Genomic DNA, 18671 nt, shown 5'->3' on the forward strand with positions numbered 1-18671 from the left:
ACCGAGCACAACTACCATCATGCCATCAACCGAGCCAATCCCCGAAACTCCCCCCTACTGTGTAGTCTAGCAATTGGACGCCCAGGACCTTCATGATATACAACAATAAACAATCCCATCGCTTCAATGTCATCCCTGCCATCCCGCAAACAATGATACCACCACAATTCTACCTGAATAACGAAACCCCCCTCCCTCTCCCCGATCTCAAGACGATCTCATCCCATCCCCTTCCCACCTAACCACCATAACATTCAAAGTCAACCCACCATAGCATCGCAATAATCCAACCAAGAAACAAAACCCCCCCCCACCCCCCCAATCCACAACCTACACCTAAACATAAACCCCTATCTCCAACCCAGTAACCACTCATACCCCCCCAGAGAACAAAATCAAAACACTTCCCAAAGCCAGCCCCCTGAACACGCCCTCCCACCACCACCAAAAGAACACGTGGACGCGCGGACCAACCTACAATCCATCCTCCCTTCCCCCCACCGTCCGTCCCAAATCTCAACCAGGATCACTAAGTAAGTAAGTAACTTAGTCAACTAACTTAGTACTTAGTTTCCCAGCCTACAAGGGCTGGGGCCGGGGTTTAACGATGCGTGGTTAGAATAAATCTGATGATGTGCGGAGTGAACCATGGTACTGGGTTCGGGTGGTTCTTCCACTATGGAGAGCGAAAGAGCGACAGGCAAGGCAAGGCACGAGGAATGGTCCGTGTGTTGGGTTTAGTGACTCTCTCAACTTAACTAACTTATAGTCTGTAAGTGAAAATTAAAATAGAAAAAAAAATTAAAAATTCTCCGAGGTTCTATGGTAATCTTCAGGTTTTCGGGTAAGTGCGGCTGGGCTCACCGCACGCACATTTGCATATGTCACCACCAGGAGCCAGGGACAATGTGAAATTGGATTATCTTTTTACAGATTGAAGGTTAGGTTTGGGTTCAGGGGAGAAGGTAAAGTTGGGTTGTTTTTGTCGGTGCTGGAGGCGATTATTTGAATTCTGGGAGTAGAAGACTTCCCCCTCAACAACATCCAAATTACATCATCTGAATCCTCACTTTTCTTCATGCTGATACTGTCCATATCCTGGTCGTGTAGCCTTGCCCTCCCCTCTCTGTTTGAATATGTTCCATACTACTCCCCCAGTTGTTGTCACACCTCCCAGAAAGCACCAAAGCCCTGCCGCAGGTAGAATGACAATTCCAAATCATTAATCTTCATCATAAATTAGCTGTGCTGTCGTCAATTCAATAAAGAGATCGTGCCACAGTCTCCCATAGCACGTCCAGGCGAGCCATTGAGGCAGAAAAACGAAAGTACACAAGAAGCCAAAGAAGTGGGCGGATGCATGCGTCCATCCGTTGCCTGAGAACAATGCCATTCACAATGCCATTCAGCCAACGTCATCGTCAAACCGGCCGATTTTCAAACCCAGCCCCAACCCCGTGGACAAAGGATAATGCTCTCCCGCAATCTGCTGCCCACCCCCATCCTCTCCCCCCACCAGAAGGAGAAAAAGAGGTAAAACAGTATGCTGCTGTCCGGATCCGCCATCCGCCCCTATGGGCTGTTCCCCTCCCAACAATTTCGTTTCCCACAAAATAGAGATAAAAGAAAAGAGATCGTCGTCCGCCGAGTTTTCGTGTTGTACATGTTGGCGAGATTCGAGGAATTCGCTTCGGTCCGGGACGCGTCGTACACAACCAACGTATAGGGCGTAGCGACAGAGAATGAACACAGAAACCCAAAGCCGTCCCGAGATACGCCTATTTCCAGTATGCCCGTACGCACGACAGGAAGCCCTCTTCTAACGACCGGGCCCCCGAGGGTACCCTCCCGGCCTGGAATTTTGATTCCCCCCCTGGAAGTAGTTCACGGCCAATTCGGCGGCGTCTTCCCGGGCATTGTCGAGGTTCTTGCCATCGTACCAAAACCGAGCTTTGAATAACATGCCTTTGACGGTGACCGAGCTGGACCAGGCCGTGCGACCTCCTGCAATAAAATGGACGGAACTGTCAGTCATTGGTACCACTTTCCAACGGCCAAAAGGACAAAAGTCGGTGAAGAGGTGGAAGAGGGGCTGGTAGGCATAAACATCGACTCCACTCTTTCTCGTCCTCGCTCTGTGCCGAAACGCACGTCTTTGAAGACAGTCAGGACGAACTGGAAGACAGTCTGCTTACCTCGACGATCGGAGACAATCACGAAATTCGGGCCAGGGACACCGCTCTCCTTGCAGTGATCTGGTTGCAGAGGGACCAGGGTTAGTTGATCGGATCAAAAGGCAATCGACGTAACTCCTGAGGGATTGCAGTAAAGTGGGGCATACCCTCCAGTCTCGCTTGCCATGTTTTCCCCTGGGATGGCGTAGTGTCCGGATACAAAGCATGGGCACCGGACATTGTGAAGAGTCTCGTCAGTCAATGGCTGGCGGCGGGTTTTTTTTCCCTTGCTGGCGGGACGGAGTGACAGGCACAAACCACAGTGGGCTTGGTTTCTGGGCTGCGTTGAGGCGGAGCAATTTCTTCTCTCTCACTCTCCGGACTACCTAACAAAAGCCAGCAGTCGTCCCGGTTCAATGCTGGATGTTGGGTCGGGCCTAAATGCAAAGCGCAACCGACAGGATAATTAAATTAATCGGGTTAGGTAGGGTCTTGTCCTGCTTGACAAGCACGAAACGGCCAGGAGATTCGACCCACGAACTCAATTGACGGTGGGGTCTTCAACACCCCAGATAGTGATAATGGAGAAACCAAACGAATATTATAAGCAATAAGAAATTTCTGCGGTGGCCCCTTCCAGGTGGTTTTTGCAGTGAGTTTCGGAGACTTCTTTTTATTTTCTAAAAACCATCGGGACAGTCCTCGAGGGATATGGGAAGCGGGGAGTCATATAAACTGTGGGCCATCCCTAAAAGCCCCAGAGGGGAGTTTCTGTGCAAGACAGTTTCGGCGTGTCAAACACGGCACCTAATCATCAAACCTAACAAACGGGCTTATGCATGTAGGGCAGGTAAACATGGCACGGCGTCAGCAAGTTCCCCCCCTCCATTACCCTCCACTCAAGGCACGTCAAGTAGCATGGAGAACCTGCGGATCATTCTGAGGCTGCAAGCTGGAACGGCCCGCCGCACGACGACTGAGAGTGTGCCCTTTGAAGAAACGCCAGAGACCAGGAAGGATGGCCGCTAGCCCCCACCCAAGCCCGATGCATCGACTGGCCAGCAATTGTAATCAGAGACAAAGACGGCATGTTGTACAAGGCAAGTATGTCAGTTCGCAGCCAGTTTGTTGGCCAACTCAGCAAGTCCGCAAGAAAGACCACCAACCCCTATCGACGTCGTGGCTCGCGGCTCTACTCCCGCTGCTAGGGGGAGGGGGGGCATGCTGGTGCTGTTGCGCTTGCGCATTCACTCGCTTGCTCGCTCTTTCTTCTCGCATATCCTCCTCTCCTCCGCTTCCGCAAGGGCATGGGAGAATATCGGGTATGAACAAGCCACTTCGCCTCATAGAAGCTCTTCAGGACAGGGACCCCCGTCCCTTCTGGAAGGAATACACTGGTGGAGGCCGGCCTGGTCTAGTTGCCCAAAAGCGGAGGGAAGCCCCATAGGACGGTCGAAGGACGAATGGAAGCCAGATGTCGGATTGAGGTAAACCTCCATTGGACCACTCAGCTAATTCGAAGCGGGCCCTCGGAGCCTGCTGCCAGCTCATCAACGATTTAATGATTTCATTCAATTCGGACCGAAAGCGTAGCCCCGATTCCATCCAGTCGTTGCCTTCCCCTCAGCCCTAGAATCAAACGGTTACAGACCGGGCCGCTCTGCATGAGCTCATCCCTGGGGGGAAAGCCGGAAGCTGCAGACGCTAGGGTGACCAGGGCTTGCTCGCATGCTGTGACTATCGCGCGGTAAGTAAACCTTCACGGGTGACAGGGATTGCAGCCGAGAGAGAATCAAGAGTCAAGTCAGAATCAGTGTGAGCCAACCGCAGCTGGCTCGAAGTCCCGGGGAACGAAGAAAAATTATTGTCTGTATCTGCAGGAGAAATCAGATGCCAGCGAAGAGGGAAGAGCATCGGGGTCTACTAGACCCAGACCAATTTTCACAAGCAACGCCAGTATGATTCGTTGCTTTCTTTCTGGCGCGTTAGTTGGGCATTCATACGTGTGCTTTCATTCGGCCCTTGTCGCATTTTCAGGTCATTTCTGATTGTGATTCAAGATTTTTGTTTTTGTTTTTTTGAAGTCTGGCCCATGCGGCTGTTTTAGAATTAGAACCATGAAGCTAAAGAGAGGTAGGTGTCTCTTTCAATCTGCAACATGACAAGTAGATCGGCCTGTACGAAAGCATGCCATAATGACAATGGGAAAAGAACCTGCACAAGCCAGCAAGAAAGCGACGAACCATTAGGCTAGGCGAGAAAGTAAGTAGTAAGACGATTGATAGCTAGCTCGCTAGCTAGCCAGCCAGCCAGCCAGCGCTAAATGGAGAGAAAAGAATGGAGAGGAAGAGATGAAGAGGGGGGAAAGGAAGGAGAGAAACCAAGAAAGACTGGTACGCTTCCGAGGCCCGGCGACAAAACAATCAATCAATCCATGGAAACAAACCTCGACTGGCCCCGCAACGGCCTCAGGCAATCTTGCTGCTACTCAGTAGAGTAATGTTTTCTTTCCTTTCAGAAGCTTCTCCGAAATTTCCAACCTCATTGTACAGTACAGACCAGGGTTTTCAGGGACAGAGGGATAGGATAGATTTGGGCGCAATCCTCCTCCTCTCCACACCCCCATCCCCCTCCCCTCCCTTAATGGAACACCGGGAAGCCAACAGTTTTGACGCAGGCAACTCCACCACACAGTTCCTTCACCTGCACGGCTAATTTTGGTCCAGACCGGGGTAGAAAACAAGTCAGGCAGAAATTCATCCATGATAGTTCCATGCTCTCCACTTCCCCTCAGAAAGCGAGTGACAGCTTGCTCAAATTGACTTTCTTTCTTTTCCCATAGGTTCGTGGTACATGCATCATCCAAATGTGACTCGCGTAAGCGTCAGTCCACTAGATACACTCAGATTATCCCCAAAATAGTCTTAGTCGAAAAATAGCTATCAGCCTAGTCAGGCGAGGCTGAGAACTATGAACCAACCGATTTTCTACATACAGGCTAGACACTAGCAATATAAAATGCATTCATGCATGTGTGACCCTCCGGTTCCTGTTACACCTCATTATACCCTAGATAGATAGACAGATAGACATCAGGCCGGACTGGGGTTCCGATTATCGCCCAACGCATCCATGTCTTCATTGACAAAAGCACCTGGTCAGGCCACCAATATGCAAGACGATGACCTTGAGGCCAGGCAAGAGGACGCCATGGCCAGGGTTCTTTCATTAAGTTCCTTAGATTCATTGAGGGGGAGAAGCCGACGCGAATATCCGAATGAAGGATCACCACGTCATATCACTGTCCAACTCGTCCCAGGCATTAGCTCAGGCGGATCCCCGTCGATGGAACACCTCATCAAGGAACCGCCTGGGACCCATGAGCTCGATGCTCTTCGACAACGTTGATCGCACGGGATGAATGAGTTGCGAATGCTTTTTCGAATGCCATTTCCGACGAATACAATCGTCTACTAGTGCCACCAGCCCGGTGGCAACAATCACACTGTGCACTAGTCAGCCTCAAACTCAAACACGGCAGAGGACCAGGAGGGATCCTTACTCGGCAACGTCAGGCATCTTCTCGTACACGGACGGATCGCTGATCCACATGGAGGACGGAGGAACCCATCCGCCCTTGCGCTCCTCCTCAACGGCTTCCATGGGAGCGAGGATTTCGGGTACGATATGGGCGACTGGCTTGGAGGTGCGCAGGTTGATCAGATGGTACGACGACTCCCGCAGGTCGCCCTCCCTCCGGCACTCCCGTCTCCATTGGTATCTCGTGGACCAATACTCAAACTCATATCGCTTCGATTGCCCAGCACCTCGTCGTCTCAGCTCTACATGAGCATAGTTGGAAAACTCCAACAATGTGCTCTCGGTGAGTACGGACTGATGGCGATCCATCCCAGTCTTGGTCTCTAACTGTTGGTCCGCCCACTCTTCCTCGTTGTCATCCGCTAACTTGTATCCTGAGTCCTGGCGCCTATGTTCCGCAACGGGTACAGATCCATGCCCACTCGACCCCGGCCGCAAGCTGGCCAACACGCTGCTCCACGACTTTCGAAAGACTGCATGCCGGTCGGACCCAGGCACCGGCCTCCTTTCCGAATGGCACACTTCTCGTCCCGAATCGCGACTGTAGCGACGGAATGAGAATTTTCGCGAAAACAGATCATACATGCGGAGATGAAACAAGGTGACGTCTTGTTGGTACCCTCCACGTTGCGGAACCATGGTGTCGACCCGCAGGTTCATGTTGCCATCCAGCGTCGCATCGTCATGTCGGACCAGAAGCCGTCGTGACGAGGGGAACAATTGTCCAAAAGTGGACGGATTTGACGGGATGACATCCGGGGAGAAGATGTCCATTTTACGGTCGGTTACTTGGTAGCGCGGCGGTTCGGGAAGATCATCCACGGAGGGATTGGTGGACGTGTAGGTCGTAACCGAGGCCTTGGGGTCTTCCTCCCCATCAAAAGCCATCGTTACCCCCGTCATAGGAGTGGGTCGATCGCTGTAGATCGTAGGGGCCGTGCTTTTCGAACGGTCCGAGGCATCACTGTTGGTCGAACTTGAACTTCCGCCGGACTTTGGACCTCGCTGACAGGAGGATGTACTGTAGGAACCCATGGTGACGCTAGTAGAGTAATATTAGGATGATCGGCTAGGATAGGGTCGTAAAGGATAGAGCAAAGGAACCGGCTGAATGAATGTATGTGCAGGGGGTAGCGGTGGGAGTACGGGGCGTATAGTAATAGTAGTAGTGCCTCTTGGGTATCTGTTTTTTTTTGTGTTTCAGCCGGACAACGCTGGTCGCGCTTCGATGCCCGAGTCAGAACCAGATTATAGCTCGGCTGTGACACTGAAACTCCCAATCACGGGGTAGTCTAGGGAGGATTTGCTGGGTATGCAGAAGGAAAACTCGAAAGACTAGCGAGGCAGAGCCTGTATGTATACTCACACCACAGCCGGAATCGATCTCGTGGTTCGAGATTGTTTGACTTCCAGCCGCACGTCCAGTGAACCCGACTCTCGTTTGCGCAGGGCTTACCAGACCGAAATGAGGCAGGCAAGTATCCCAAGCAGGGTAGAACTAAATGGTCATTTGGTAATGACAGCAGGCTGAAGGGACAGGCGGGAGAAAGCTGATAGGGAAAGTTTGGGATTGTAGGTTAGAGAATAACTTGGAAATAATAGTAACAATAAACACAGCGGTAAAGGAGAGGGTGTAAGAGGGGAATTTGTTCATTGATCCAGTCGCCGTCGCTTCAGTTCGTTTCCATCCGTCACAAAGAAAAAGAAAGGGCGAGCAGTGCGAGTCGGGCTCCAACTAACCCAAAACAAGTCTGGGAGGACGATCCGAGGGGCACGAAAGGAATGGATGGGTGGATGAATGGATGATGGGGGCATGAAAGGCATGGAAGGCATTGGGGGGGGATGGAGGGGGAGGAAAATGTGGAAGGGGGGCCAGAGATGGAACTGAGCATAGCAGATGACGCCAGGTCCGGAACTGAGTGTTTCATCGAGTAGCATACACGTTGGATAAGAAAAATGGAAAGAGAAAAAGCAAAAAGGGAAAAAGAAAAGGAAAGGCAGAAAAACAAAGAAAGACCGATTGGAGGGAGAAGGGCCGTCCGTGTGAGAGGGTAAGAGTCGGAAAGATGCCCAGTGCTGATGCGCGCGTGTTGTCGGATAAGTTAGTTGAATGGATGGATCAATGATTGAATGAATTGGGAAAAGAGGGGGAAGAGGAAAAGGTAGGAGAAGCAGCCACGTCGGCTCAGTAGGAAGTACTCCGTAGTGACGATGAACACCAACAACTAAACAACTAACTCACTAACTAACCAACTAACGGAGTAACAACAACATTAACGACAACGACAACAACCCTTCCCGTGGCTTGATCGGGTGCTCTTGTCTCTGATTCTGCCTCATCGAAGTGAACGCACTATTTACCTACCTAGGTATGGCAGGCAGGGACTGTAACCCCCAACCAACTGGAGTTATGGCCGATTTACGTACGGGATTCCTCGCCCATCCGAGTCTTCTTTCTCTTTCCCGGTTCTGGTGGTGGTTATTTTTGAATTCGCGCACGTTCACCTCGTCAGCAAGAATGTGTCCCCATTACAGCCTCCAAGCCTTCATCTCCAAGCCCGGCTTCTACGCCTGAGCCGTGGCGAAGGGGGGGGGATACTACTCGTAGAGGGGATCAAGGCGTCCTCTCTCACAAGCACGACAATCCAACTCGGTTCATCCAATACGTGGTTCTCGGAAGAGGTCTTACCTCGATCGCTCTGCGATCGTCTCGTTCTAGAATCTCACTGATGGGCGATTAGTTTGCTACTGGCTGCGCTGCTCCCCCTCGGGCTAGGATGATCGCAGGTCAAGTGCCTACTAACTTACCTGCTACAGTGCACTGTACTGTCTACGATATTCTCCGGGCCTGTAGGATGAGCGAACGCGGAGGATTGCGGATGACCACCATCGCTGTCGCCTCCGGAGTTAGAGGATCATCAGGTTGTGACGGAAGTCCTGAGCCGGCCCAGGTTGTTCATTGTCCCTGCAGGGAATCTGCGACTACTTGACCGTTTTCACACGCAAAGGGGCCTGCCTGTTCGTCAGGAAGTGGGGGTGCGAGCGAGTGCCAGTGATCATTAGAGGCCACCCCTCGATATCAATAGGGCTTTAAGCAAAGATGTGCATTGCAAACGGCCGTAGAAGGGAAGAGTAAGAGTCGTACCTAAAAGAATAGCATGCCAGTGCCAGGTATTCCATACTTAACTTCGTATCGATGCCTAATGCCTAATCTTGATGACCCAACGATCGTTAGCCACGGTCCCATGGAACCCTGATGGGGAATAGCCGGATCGGACCGACTGCCTGTGCATCGAACTGTCCCCCGACTATCTACAACGGCACCACTTTTGACAATGTCATTGTACAGTGAGTATCTCTGGGGGAAACTCCCCAGAATGCAGAATCGAATGATGGACTTTTTCAACTCAGGGAGAATGCAGCTGGATGCTTGGTTGCACGGGGTTCTCGCGCATGGGAATTCAAATACGAGTGCCATCCTGGTTTCGGGAGACTGAGGGGAATCATCCAGCGGGGGGGGTAGGGGGGAAAGGGTCAATGCCCTTGCCTCGCTTGTTTTGACTATGGCCTGATATTATCCCTCATTATACTGAGCTGCCGACCACTGCTCTTGGAAACCATCTGCTTATTTTACCTATCATGACAGATAACAGATAACAACGTCAATAACCCAAGCAAATGGACATAGACATCTTTTCATGGTCCAACCACTCCACTATTTGACCCCGTTGCCTCTAGTCCCCCGGTTTCATCATATCAATAACCCGAGCCCGACAAGGAAATATCGGGCACAGCGCGCGTCCCTTGCACCGCGCATCAAACCGCTCTACTCGTGAGGATGCACCATACCACAAAGTACGACAAGCTGGCCTATAACAATGCCATCGTATTTTCCTTGCCCACCCTCCATCAAATATCACACTTGAGTCTGGATCACATTCGACCCCGATCCCCGCCCTGCTGCTACTGTCCCGCAAAGAGCAAGAAACGGAGTACAGCTTCCCCCAACAACCATCATGTATCCTTACGTAGCATCAGGATGACTTTTTTCCGAGTATCATCATCATCGCCATCATCGCCAGCAGCAACCCTGGAACTCGACCTCCGACAACAAGCGCAACAGAGAACAAGATGCAGGCTAGGTAGATCATTCAAGCAGTGCCTAGCCATCTCCCTTGGTTTCTTGAACAAGAACCTGATAAAAGTAGTAAGCATGGATAGTGCTGGTTTCTTGACGTCACGCATGGACATACAGTACACTGCATAGGCAGACGTCTACTCCGTACACAACCGGTTGAAATAACCTTCCCCCACTATGACCACTTTGGTAGGCTTGACTTCGGTAGTCCCGAGTCTTACCAACCTCCTATCTTACTTACTACACCATTTCCAACCACTAACCCAAGCAGCGTACATAGGTAAGCCGGGGAAAAAAAAGCAAGCTTAACACCCTGTCAGCTGTCATGCCACCCAGACGGCTCTCCTCCTTCCCTCTAACCAAGAGTCTGCTTCATCGCAATTCCTTCCGTTCGCTGCATTGTGACCTGATGTCATCGTCTGGTCAAGAAGGAAAACATATCCCTCAGGCCATTGAGCGATACCTTACTTTGTGGTCGATGCTACCAGCAGCACTGCATTGTAAGTCTACGTACAGTCTACATTGCTCCACTTCCACTGACTACTGGGTGGAACTGGGGGGTGCTGGGGCAATGAGTGCAACGTGCATTGCATCCTCATGAAATCTCGCCTGCAGTGTTAAACCCCATAGAGGAGGAGCTTCGGTCAAGGGTGCATTTATCGAGGGTAGCGTGACTACCCAAGGCAGCTGAGTTGGGATTCAGACCGAGGCTCCTTCATTCTCGTAGAGAAAGACACCGGCATACTTAAGTTGTCCTATGGAGAAGAGGCCTGGTAATGATGACGTCCGTTTGCTTTTTGTCAGTCAGCAGTTGGGGAAGTGGGCCATAACTATTCCAGGATCTGTGTTGATGACACATTCGAATGCTTGGGAGGATCTCTGGGCGTGGCCCTTTCTTTGGCTTTTGCTACAGCTGCTCCTTCAGGATACGGGTAGTCTTGCTGATGTGCGTCCAATGTCCCATATTGAATCGAGTGCTCGCGAGGGTGTCTAAGACCATCGAAAACTCTCCAATGAGTATACATCAGGCGAGGCGTGGTCGCAAACGTCCCGTGGCGCTTGCTGATGGCGAAAAGTGGAATAAATCGTTTGAACTTACACGACTATCACAAAAGTTGTTACACTTTGCCCAAAACCAACCTATCTACAGCAGCTTCACCTGGAAAGTCTAGATCGTACAGCTCAAGCCCACGCTATAAATCTAAGAGAGACTGCTCCCGACTAGAGAATTCTGATCATTTCGTTGGCCTCCATCCCCGAATCATCTACACCAGGCCTTAAACCTGGGCCCACAGCGGTTGCGGAAGTTCATCTCCAGGCTGAATCATCGCTTCGCGGCGGCAGCTTCCAAATCCGGCCGTGTGGTGTGCAAACTCGGGACGGGTGGATGGGGCCGGCGGACGGAAGCCAACATAAGCCTCACGACGCGCTGGTTCACCCACAGTGACCGACCACGTGTGCAACCCATAATAAGATGCAATCGAGTGGACAAGCCAGCGGCTATTCAAGACACACGTTAGCAAGGGTTTGCTTAGCAAGATTCTCCCGACGGTTGGCATCAAACTTACCCAAACCCAGCACCCCGATCATCGACCGGGCTCTCGAACACCATCTTCTCGCCGTCGCGCTCGTTGTGAGCGCTCATCGCTTCTCGCATCTGCTGCAACTTCGCCTTCCGTTGAGGTGAATCATGCATCAGCCCATTACGGCCCACGAACACGACCTCATCCTCAGAGTCATCCTCATCGGACGACTGAGGAGCATCGGCCAGCCCCTCCTGCTGGAGAAGAAGCTGCTTTTCGCTCCATCGCTGGATAAACTGTCTGATGTCTTCTTCCAGGTCTTGGAGCATACCGCGAGCGCCACGTGCGTGCTTGAGCTTCATGCGCAGCTCCTTCGGTACGCGGTGTTTCTCGTTCCCCGTGCCAGCGCCCGCCTGCTTCGAATTTTGGTCTAATTGCGCATAATGGGAATCCCACAAGGGCGCAAGATAGTATGGCATGGGGTTGTGTCGGGTGTAGGTCGGCTGGATATTCCAGTCTTTAGAAGAGGGCGGCTCAGCCCAGGGATTGTGCAGGAGACGATCTGAATTCAGAAGCGGTTAGTGAATCTGATATATCCACTAGCTGACGGCGGCGAATGAAGTCTAGCGCGGGACGTCCAAGCAATGCAGCTGCAATTAAGAGGGACCGACCGTTTTCCCAACGTTGTCTGCGACGGCTGCCATCCTTCCCCTTCAGGAGAGCCTCGCGCCTCTTGAGAGTGTCGCGTCGCAAGGGTTCTCGACGACGGAAGCTGACCGACGCCACCTGTTGAACATCCTTTGAGGGTTGACCGAGAAGCTTGACGCGAGCCGCAGACGCACTTTCTGTTCTCGGTGCTGGGTCATCCAAAGGAATCGACAGAGATACCGTGGTCCCGCGAAACGATGTCCGCGTCGGTGTAGATTGCGACAACGAGACAACTCGATCGCTGGACGAGACCGGCTCCGAGATGGTCAAATTTTCCAGAGAGACGGCAGCCTGTTCTGTCCAAATCGAGATGGCTCGGGCCTGCTGTGGCGACAGGTTGCCTCTTGGGTCTGCCTCAGACGGGAAACCGGGGTGAATCGCCATCGCGGGAGCGCAACGCGGTTCAATCAGATCGCGAGAGCGGCCGAAAATGGTACGATGGACGTAGAGCAGATGGCGGAAGGCTCAGCACACGAATGGCGTCGCAGCCTTAGGCGGATGATATCTGCTAGACTGACCAACACCGAGGAAGGTAATGCAGCAGCGACAGTAGGTAGAAGGACGAACGAGTAAGCGTCAAGGGGGAGAGGGGAGAAGAGAGAGTGGGGAGGCGAAGGGGAAGGACAAGCAAGATAAGAGAGATAGATAACCGACAACTGCGGTTCCCGGTCGCGTCCGCGTCCGGGGGGGGGGGGGGCGAGCAATTGAGTTCCGTACGGTAAAATACTATGGGTAGGTAAGCCGCCGAGAATTTTTCGAAGTCAATCATCCGTCCATGGACCTCCCTCTGATGGGACACGAGAAGCATCAGATGAAGGCCATTGGAGGAGATTGAGTTCAACCCTAGCCCTACCTGCCACTTCAGGTTTGGCCGCAGGACTGCAATCATGGATGACTCACAGTGACTGATTGGGAGTCACTGGGTGATGTAATGGATGTAAACGGCAAATTCAATAAATGAGAACGGGACCGATCTTATGCTGCCTAGAGCCCAGGTGTCTCAGGTGGGTGATTCCCTTGGTGAGAAGTGCTGGGATTGTGGAGTTCATGGAGCCTGACCTACGGTACATATTGAGTTACCTGTACTCAGTATGAGTCCGAGTACTCACTAACCTTATCGAGTGATTTCTGCAGTACAAAGACACACTCGACGGTCAGGGCACAGTAACCCTAACCAGTAAGTTATACAGAGAGACCCTGACATAAACTATTTGTTTGCTCTTAATGCGTCCCAAATCTCCATCGGTGAATTGACAATAGAGGTACCTACTTAGCTTACTCTACATCCAGCATTGTGCTCAATGCTCGACATTGTGACGTCAATCAAACGAGAGAAGTGGTCGGGCACATTGGAGTTCTGTCTATACAGAGGGAAGGATAGAATCACGAGCTCTCCATCACGGTTTAGATTATAGCCATGCGTGAGTCGAACAGCAATGAACGTGCCATTATATGGCTGCGTTGAAGGTCTCCCGCAAGATTGAGGCCTTTAGTAACGATCAAACTGGATCTTCTGATATAGCTAAGAGCGACAAGGGTTTCCTTAATATCTTGTGCAATTCTCTGAATCATACAGCACGCTTTCGGCCAGAATAAATCGCATAAACTGCCATCTTCCAGCTTCAAAAACCGGAATGGTCGTTCATCGGGTAATGTCTTATGCTTGTCCGTAGAGCCATGAGGTCCCACAGTCCCACCTCGAATGCTGGTCGTGATAAGCTTCCATTACAACTCGTAGCACTATCCTATCCATAAGTCTGATGGGCCAAAACCTCTTCTTATTCTCCCTCTCCTGACTAGACTATAGATTGCCTGCTGACGGTTTATGCTTGGGACCTGAACGACCTGGAGTCACGCTCCATTACCTAATATATGACTCAGCGAGGTGGATGACTTCACATGATCTCACTTGTTGTTCACTGTATCGCTCAATCTTCCAGGCACACTGGTTATAGACTCTGGGGTGGGTTACGCTCAAGCTTCGATGGCAAGCTGACAGTCCAATAGCATGATTCTCTGAATAGTAGTCTCACACAGCCTCGGATCACCATGAGAAGCAGTCCTAGCCTCTGCCTAAATGCCAAGTGCCAATGCAAGTCACCCATACCTTGGAAATCCAATCCCACTGGGCGGCTAGTGTGGTCCCTGTCTCTCATCCTCCTAGTAGGCTCCTAGAGAGCGCGAATGATTTAGACTGCCATGATGCTAGTAGGAGTCAATCAATGAAGAAGGTCAGGTGGTTGCTGGAAACCTTAGTTCTGCCAAGTCGTACCAACATGAACTCAAGTGTAATCTCGCCCAACCCATGTGTATGTTGTGCCTGGCAATCTTATTTAAGCAGCGTTCGTCACTGACGCAACTTGGCGGGAGGGGAGCACTTAAGGTACCTTACTCCATCACCTCCACCTCTTCTGTTGCTCCGCTGCAACCTCGTCGCTATCATTTATCCGCTTCATTCAAGCACGATTGAAAGGTTCTTTAAGAAATTAAGCGGAACCCCTGCTCACTTCTTGCATTGTCCCCTTAATACCTCTCCCATCACCATCCTAACGCTGCTCGGGTGGCCTTTATCCCCGACGACTCCTTACGGTCGTGCTTATCATTAGTCGTCAATCGCCTGTCACTCCCTTCTTCCAAATCACTCAGCCGTAAATTGTTCCTCATCATAGCACCTGCTTGCTTTGATCTACCGTCAGATCGCCATGAAGCTTACCGCAACCCTTGCGCTAGGCGTGACAGCTTCCACAGCCGTATTGGGGGCTGTGCTACCGCAGCAAGAACCATTAACAGAACACAGCGGTCACCACGGGCAAGAACTTTATTTGATCGAGCTTGCTCCTTATGAGACAAGATGGGTGACAGAGGAAGAGAAATGGGATCTAAAATTGGTAAGACAATCCGCTTGAGACCTATTACACAAATGTCCCGCCCACTCCCTTATGCTTTCCGATCACTAACCGCTCTCCTCGACGCTCGGTCTAGGATGGTGTAAACTTCATCGATATCACCGCTGAGCGAAACACTGGCTTCTACCCCACACTGAACGCCGGCAGCTATGTCCACTACCCGGTGCAGATGGAACACTCGGAAGAGGTTGCCCCACTCCTCCGCAATCTATCCAAGGATAACATGGAGAAGAATCTGGAACATTTCACTTCGTTCCATACTCGTTACTATCGGTCAGCGATCGGCGTCGAGTCAGCGACGTGGCTTTACAACCAGGTCCTTGATGTGATCAAGGAGACGGGTGCCTCAAAGCATGGCGCGACCGTGGAACAGTTTTCCCACCCCTGGGGTCAATTCAGTATCATCGCTCGAGTTCCAGGGCAGACAAACAAGACCGTTGTATTGGGTGCTCATCAGGACAGCATCAATCTGTTCCTCCCGTCGATTCTGGCGGCGCCTGGTGCGGATGATGATGGAAGTGGTACCGTTACGATTCTTGAAGGCTTGCGGGGTCTGCTGCAGTCAGACACCGTTGCCCAAGGTAAAGCCCCAAACACAGTGGAGTTTCACTGGTACTCGGCGGAGGAAGGTGGTATGCTAGGCTCCCAGGCTATTTTCTCCCAGTACAAGAAGGATAAGCGGGATGTCAAGGCCATGCTCCAGCAGGATATGACCGGATACATTCAGGGGTCGTTTGATGCGGGCCGCAAGGAAGCTATCGGAATCATGGTCGACTACGTCGATCGGGGGCTGACGCAATTCCTGAAGGATGTCATTAAAGAGGTAAGTAAGGCTGAAGCACCTCGCCACAGACATTGGAGCGGTCGCTAACATGCCATTGAGCAGTACTGCAAGATCGGACATATCGAGACCAAGTGCGGCTATGCTTGTTCTGACCACACATCGGCGAGCAAGTATGGGTTCCCTTCTGCAATGGCAACTGAGTCTGAGATGGAGAACAGCAACAAGAAGATTCATACCACCGATGATCGAGTCAAGTATCTGAGTTTCGATCACATGCTGGAGCATGCGAGGTTGACCGTAGGCTTTGCCTACGAACTGGCTTTTGCTCCGCTCTGATACCATTCAAGATGGTACCCATATTCACTTGTTGGCAGATATAGATGATGGTATCTGAAAGCTAGATTCTTTGATTTGTTGCGTTGAATCCCATGTTGCTAAAGTGACTTGTATTGTGACCATCTTTGCGTAACTTGAACTGGCTATAAACCTCGAATGATATCAGTCCTTGATTCGGTTCTTGGTTAAGACAAGTTTTAACCATGTCACTCCATTGACTTACTCGTAGCCATCATTTCTAACCCAGCATAAATTCATCAGTCTTCTTCACGTTCCGCGCGCGGGAGAGTATGGCTGTTGAGGTACGATAAGATAAGAACAAGAACGACTGCTGGCTAGCACTGCAGACGGATTTTCCACCAAACCCGAAGCAGACCCGGGTTGCTAACCCAAAGGAGAAGAGTAGTCCTCTCCGCCAGGCCAGGCGATCATTGACTTGGCTTGCAGTGCAGAAGAAATCATTAATCCTTCAAAATTCCCACTCCGTTTTCGTCGGAGTCATAATTCCTTTTCTCGCCTCCGAGCCCTTCTTCTTGCAGGCAAGATAAATTCCCTCTTTCTCCTGCTATTCCATCACTTCTTGCTTGCCTCCCAAGGTTTCCCAGCTCACGATAACCATTTTGCTCTACGTCACCGGGCGCCCCTCTCCGACGAACAAGACCCCACACCGGGTTTCAGTCCCTGCGTGCACCTGAGTACGAGGCGGTCGCGATCCCCCCCCCTCTCTCACCGTTATTGCTCGACGTTCTTTCCTTTCTTCGATCGGACTCAAGTGGTTTCAGATACAAATCAATTCCTGCACCAGCCTGTTGGCGACGCTCTCTATACCTTCTTGCAGCCCCTGAAAAGCTCACCCTTTCGAAACGCACACTACACGCTACCTCATCATGGACGCCTCCATTCCCTACTCGAAAGAACTGCAATTGGCCTGTCTGACAGTGCAGAGAGCTACTCTAGCGACCAAAAAGCTACTCGAAGCTGTCGACAAAGGGTCGTTCGACAAGAGTGATTCTACCCCTGTCACCATCGCCGACTTTGCTGCCCAAGCATTAATCATCGCCGCTATTCATCATGCCTTCCCCAATGACGTGTTTGTTGGTGAGGAAAGCGCGAGTGCCCTGCGATCCGACCCCGCCCTCCTCGAGCGAACGTGGGAGCTGGTCGCTTCTACTCGATTGACCGACGAGGAAAGCGATGCGCAGCTCTATACTCCCAAGACAAAGGAGGAAATGTTGGATATCATCGATTTGGGGGCCCAGGGTACATGCGGCTCGCAGAATCGTGCCTGGGTGTTGGATCCAGTGGATGGGACGGCGACCTTCATTCAAGGTCAGCAGTACGCCGTCTGCCTGTGTCTGCTGGAAAATGGACGCCAGAAGGTTGGTGTTCTGGGCTGCCCAAATATGAATCTGGAGAAGGGATACATCCACGAGGATATAGTAGATCGAGAAGGTTATGGGCATCAGGTATTCGCCGTTGCTGGTCACGGCGCGTACATGAGAAAGATGGACACGGGCGTTCTCCTCCCTGCCCACAAGCTCGAGCCTAAACCTGCTATCACAGACCCCAAGGACCTTGTCTTTGTCGATTGTGCGGGTGGATCATCGGATATCAACGTACATGCCCGCCTTGCATCTCACCTGGGCGCCCCTTGGCCGCCTAAGACAGACCTCTGGGCGACCCAGTTGCGATACATCGCGGTTGCGGTTGGAGGGTGCAATGCTTCCATGAAGATCCCACGCAAGGCTTCTTATCGGTCAAAGATCTGGGACCATGCGGGCGGGATGTTGATTGTCGAAGAGGTTGGCTGCATTGTCAGCGACCTTGCTGGTCGTCCAGTTGACTGCAGCCTCGGGCGCACTTTGGCGGGATGTCACGGGATGATTGTTGCGCCTTCGTCTATCCACCAACGGTTTGTGGACGCTGTGCAACAGATCATGTAAGACAAGGCAAGGTTGCTTAGTGGCCAGAATCGCAGGGAGTGAATTGTGAGACAGCACCGTGGAACCTCTTCCGATTGCTGCTCATGGCAGACTCATATCTTTAGCATTCGAAGGGGACTAAGGGAAGACACAAGTGGTGATTATCTAGATGCTCTCGGTGGTATACAATCATACACCCCAGACAGAGGTTATCCAGAGCAGTCTGTTGGCAAGTCCACGTGCATTGCGGGTGGGCTGAAATGCAAGATGACGTGCCAATGAAGGAGGCAACCGGTGAAGCCAGCTTGAAAAAGTGGCATTGGTTGGAAGGAAACCCTCAAGCAGTCCAGCTGCAGGCGCTTACAGGACCGTGCACCGATCGACAGCGTGGAGACGTCGATCAGCTCTTTGAGAGAGAGTGGTGAAAAGAGCAGCCTAGCGAGTTCTCCAGTGGATGTTGGCTGAAGGGGTGGGGAGAGTGAAAACAGGGTTCTGGCTATAGTACCGTCTCTTCCTAAATTTTACTTAGCTGAGTGAGTGTCAGAGAATGAGAGAGAAGTTGAGAGTCCAGACCGGATGA

General features: G+C 51.6%; 6 protein-coding genes across 6 annotated transcripts; 2 read left to right on the top strand and 4 right to left on the bottom strand.

The window, feature by feature from the left end:
• Positions 1-1718: 1718 nt before the first annotated feature.
• On the bottom strand, positions 1719-2803 carry BO72DRAFT_167362 (double-stranded RNA binding motif domain-containing protein). The gene is made up of 3 exons (XM_040939352.1): positions 2342-2803; positions 2196-2255; positions 1719-2004 (listed from the first exon to the last, which is right to left on the bottom strand). The coding sequence occupies exons 1-3, from the start codon at positions 2412-2414 to the stop codon at positions 1820-1822; spliced, it is 318 nt and encodes a 105-aa protein (XP_040799539.1). The 5' UTR covers positions 2415-2803; the 3' UTR covers positions 1719-1819.
• Positions 2804-5219: 2416 nt separating this feature from the next.
• BO72DRAFT_167388 (uncharacterized protein) lies at positions 5220-7188 on the bottom strand. The gene is made up of 3 exons (XM_040939353.1): positions 7141-7188; positions 5737-6997; positions 5220-5679 (listed from the first exon to the last, which is right to left on the bottom strand). The coding sequence occupies exons 2-3, from the start codon at positions 6807-6809 to the stop codon at positions 5502-5504; spliced, it is 1251 nt and encodes a 416-aa protein (XP_040799540.1). The 5' UTR covers positions 6810-6997; positions 7141-7188; the 3' UTR covers positions 5220-5501.
• BO72DRAFT_167491 (uncharacterized protein) lies at positions 6938-7928 on the bottom strand. Its single transcript, XM_040939354.1, has 2 exons — positions 7515-7928; positions 6938-7324 (listed from the first exon to the last, which is right to left on the bottom strand). Exons 1-2 carry the CDS (start codon positions 7710-7712, stop codon positions 7067-7069), a joined length of 456 nt encoding a protein of 151 aa, XP_040799541.1. The 5' UTR covers positions 7713-7928; the 3' UTR covers positions 6938-7066.
• Positions 7929-11189: 3261 nt separating this feature from the next.
• On the bottom strand, positions 11190-12527 carry BO72DRAFT_382218 (uncharacterized protein; the record flags this gene model as incomplete). Its single annotated transcript, XM_040941463.1, has 3 exons — positions 11190-11412; positions 11481-11997; positions 12107-12527. The coding sequence occupies 3 exons, from the start codon at positions 12525-12527 to the stop codon at positions 11190-11192; spliced, it is 1161 nt and encodes a 386-aa protein (XP_040799542.1).
• Positions 12528-14532: 2005 nt separating this feature from the next.
• On the top strand, positions 14533-16347 carry lap1 (putative aminopeptidase). Its single transcript, XM_040945085.1, has 3 exons — positions 14533-15031; positions 15126-15872; positions 15936-16347. The coding sequence occupies exons 1-3, from the start codon at positions 14846-14848 to the stop codon at positions 16167-16169; spliced, it is 1167 nt and encodes a 388-aa protein (XP_040799543.1). The 5' UTR covers positions 14533-14845; the 3' UTR covers positions 16170-16347.
• Positions 16348-16615: 268 nt separating this feature from the next.
• On the top strand, positions 16616-18206 carry BO72DRAFT_167822 (carbohydrate phosphatase). The gene has a single exon (XM_040939355.1). It carries the CDS (start codon positions 17057-17059, stop codon positions 18110-18112), a length of 1056 nt encoding a protein of 351 aa, XP_040799544.1. The 5' UTR covers positions 16616-17056; the 3' UTR covers positions 18113-18206.
• The last annotated feature ends 465 nt before the right edge of the window (positions 18207-18671 follow it).

Source organism: Aspergillus fijiensis (genome assembly GCF_003184825.1).
Source record: "Aspergillus fijiensis CBS 313.89 unplaced genomic scaffold BO72scaffold_36, whole genome shotgun sequence".
Taxonomy (NCBI): Eukaryota; Fungi; Ascomycota; class Eurotiomycetes; order Eurotiales; family Aspergillaceae; genus Aspergillus; species Aspergillus fijiensis.

Excerpts from the sequence above, each read along its gene's own strand:
- BO72DRAFT_167362 (XM_040939352.1), bottom strand. The coding sequence starts at position 2,414 with ATGTCCGGTGCCCATGCTTTGTATCCGGACACTACGCCATCCCAGGGG. Across the intron at positions 2,256-2,341 it reads ATGGCAAGCGAGACTGGAGG|ATCACTGCAAGGAGAGCGGT; the intron begins GTATGCCCCACT and ends CTCTGCAACCAG. Across the intron at positions 2,005-2,195 it reads GATTGTCTCCGATCGTCGAG|GAGGTCGCACGGCCTGGTCC; the intron begins GTAAGCAGACTG and ends ATTTTATTGCAG.
- BO72DRAFT_167388 (XM_040939353.1), bottom strand. The coding sequence starts at position 6,809 with ATGGGTTCCTACAGTACATCCTCCTGTCAGCGAGGTCCAAAGTCCGGC. Across the intron at positions 5,680-5,736 it reads AAGATGCCTGACGTTGCCGA|TGTGATTGTTGCCACCGGGC; the intron begins GTAAGGATCCCT and ends ACTAGTGCACAG.
- BO72DRAFT_167491 (XM_040939354.1), bottom strand. The coding sequence starts at position 7,712 with ATGCTACTCGATGAAACACTCAGTTCCGGACCTGGCGTCATCTGCTAT. Across the intron at positions 7,325-7,514 it reads TCCTCCCAGACTTGTTTTGG|CTTTCTCCCGCCTGTCCCTT; the intron begins GTTAGTTGGAGC and ends TTTCCCTATCAG.
- lap1 (XM_040945085.1), top strand. The coding sequence starts at position 14,846 with ATGAAGCTTACCGCAACCCTTGCGCTAGGCGTGACAGCTTCCACAGCC. Across the intron at positions 15,032-15,125 it reads AGAAATGGGATCTAAAATTG|GATGGTGTAAACTTCATCGA; the intron begins GTAAGACAATCC and ends CGCTCGGTCTAG. Across the intron at positions 15,873-15,935 it reads TGAAGGATGTCATTAAAGAG|TACTGCAAGATCGGACATAT; the intron begins GTAAGTAAGGCT and ends GCCATTGAGCAG.
- BO72DRAFT_167822 (XM_040939355.1), top strand. The coding sequence starts at position 17,057 with ATGGACGCCTCCATTCCCTACTCGAAAGAACTGCAATTGGCCTGTCTG.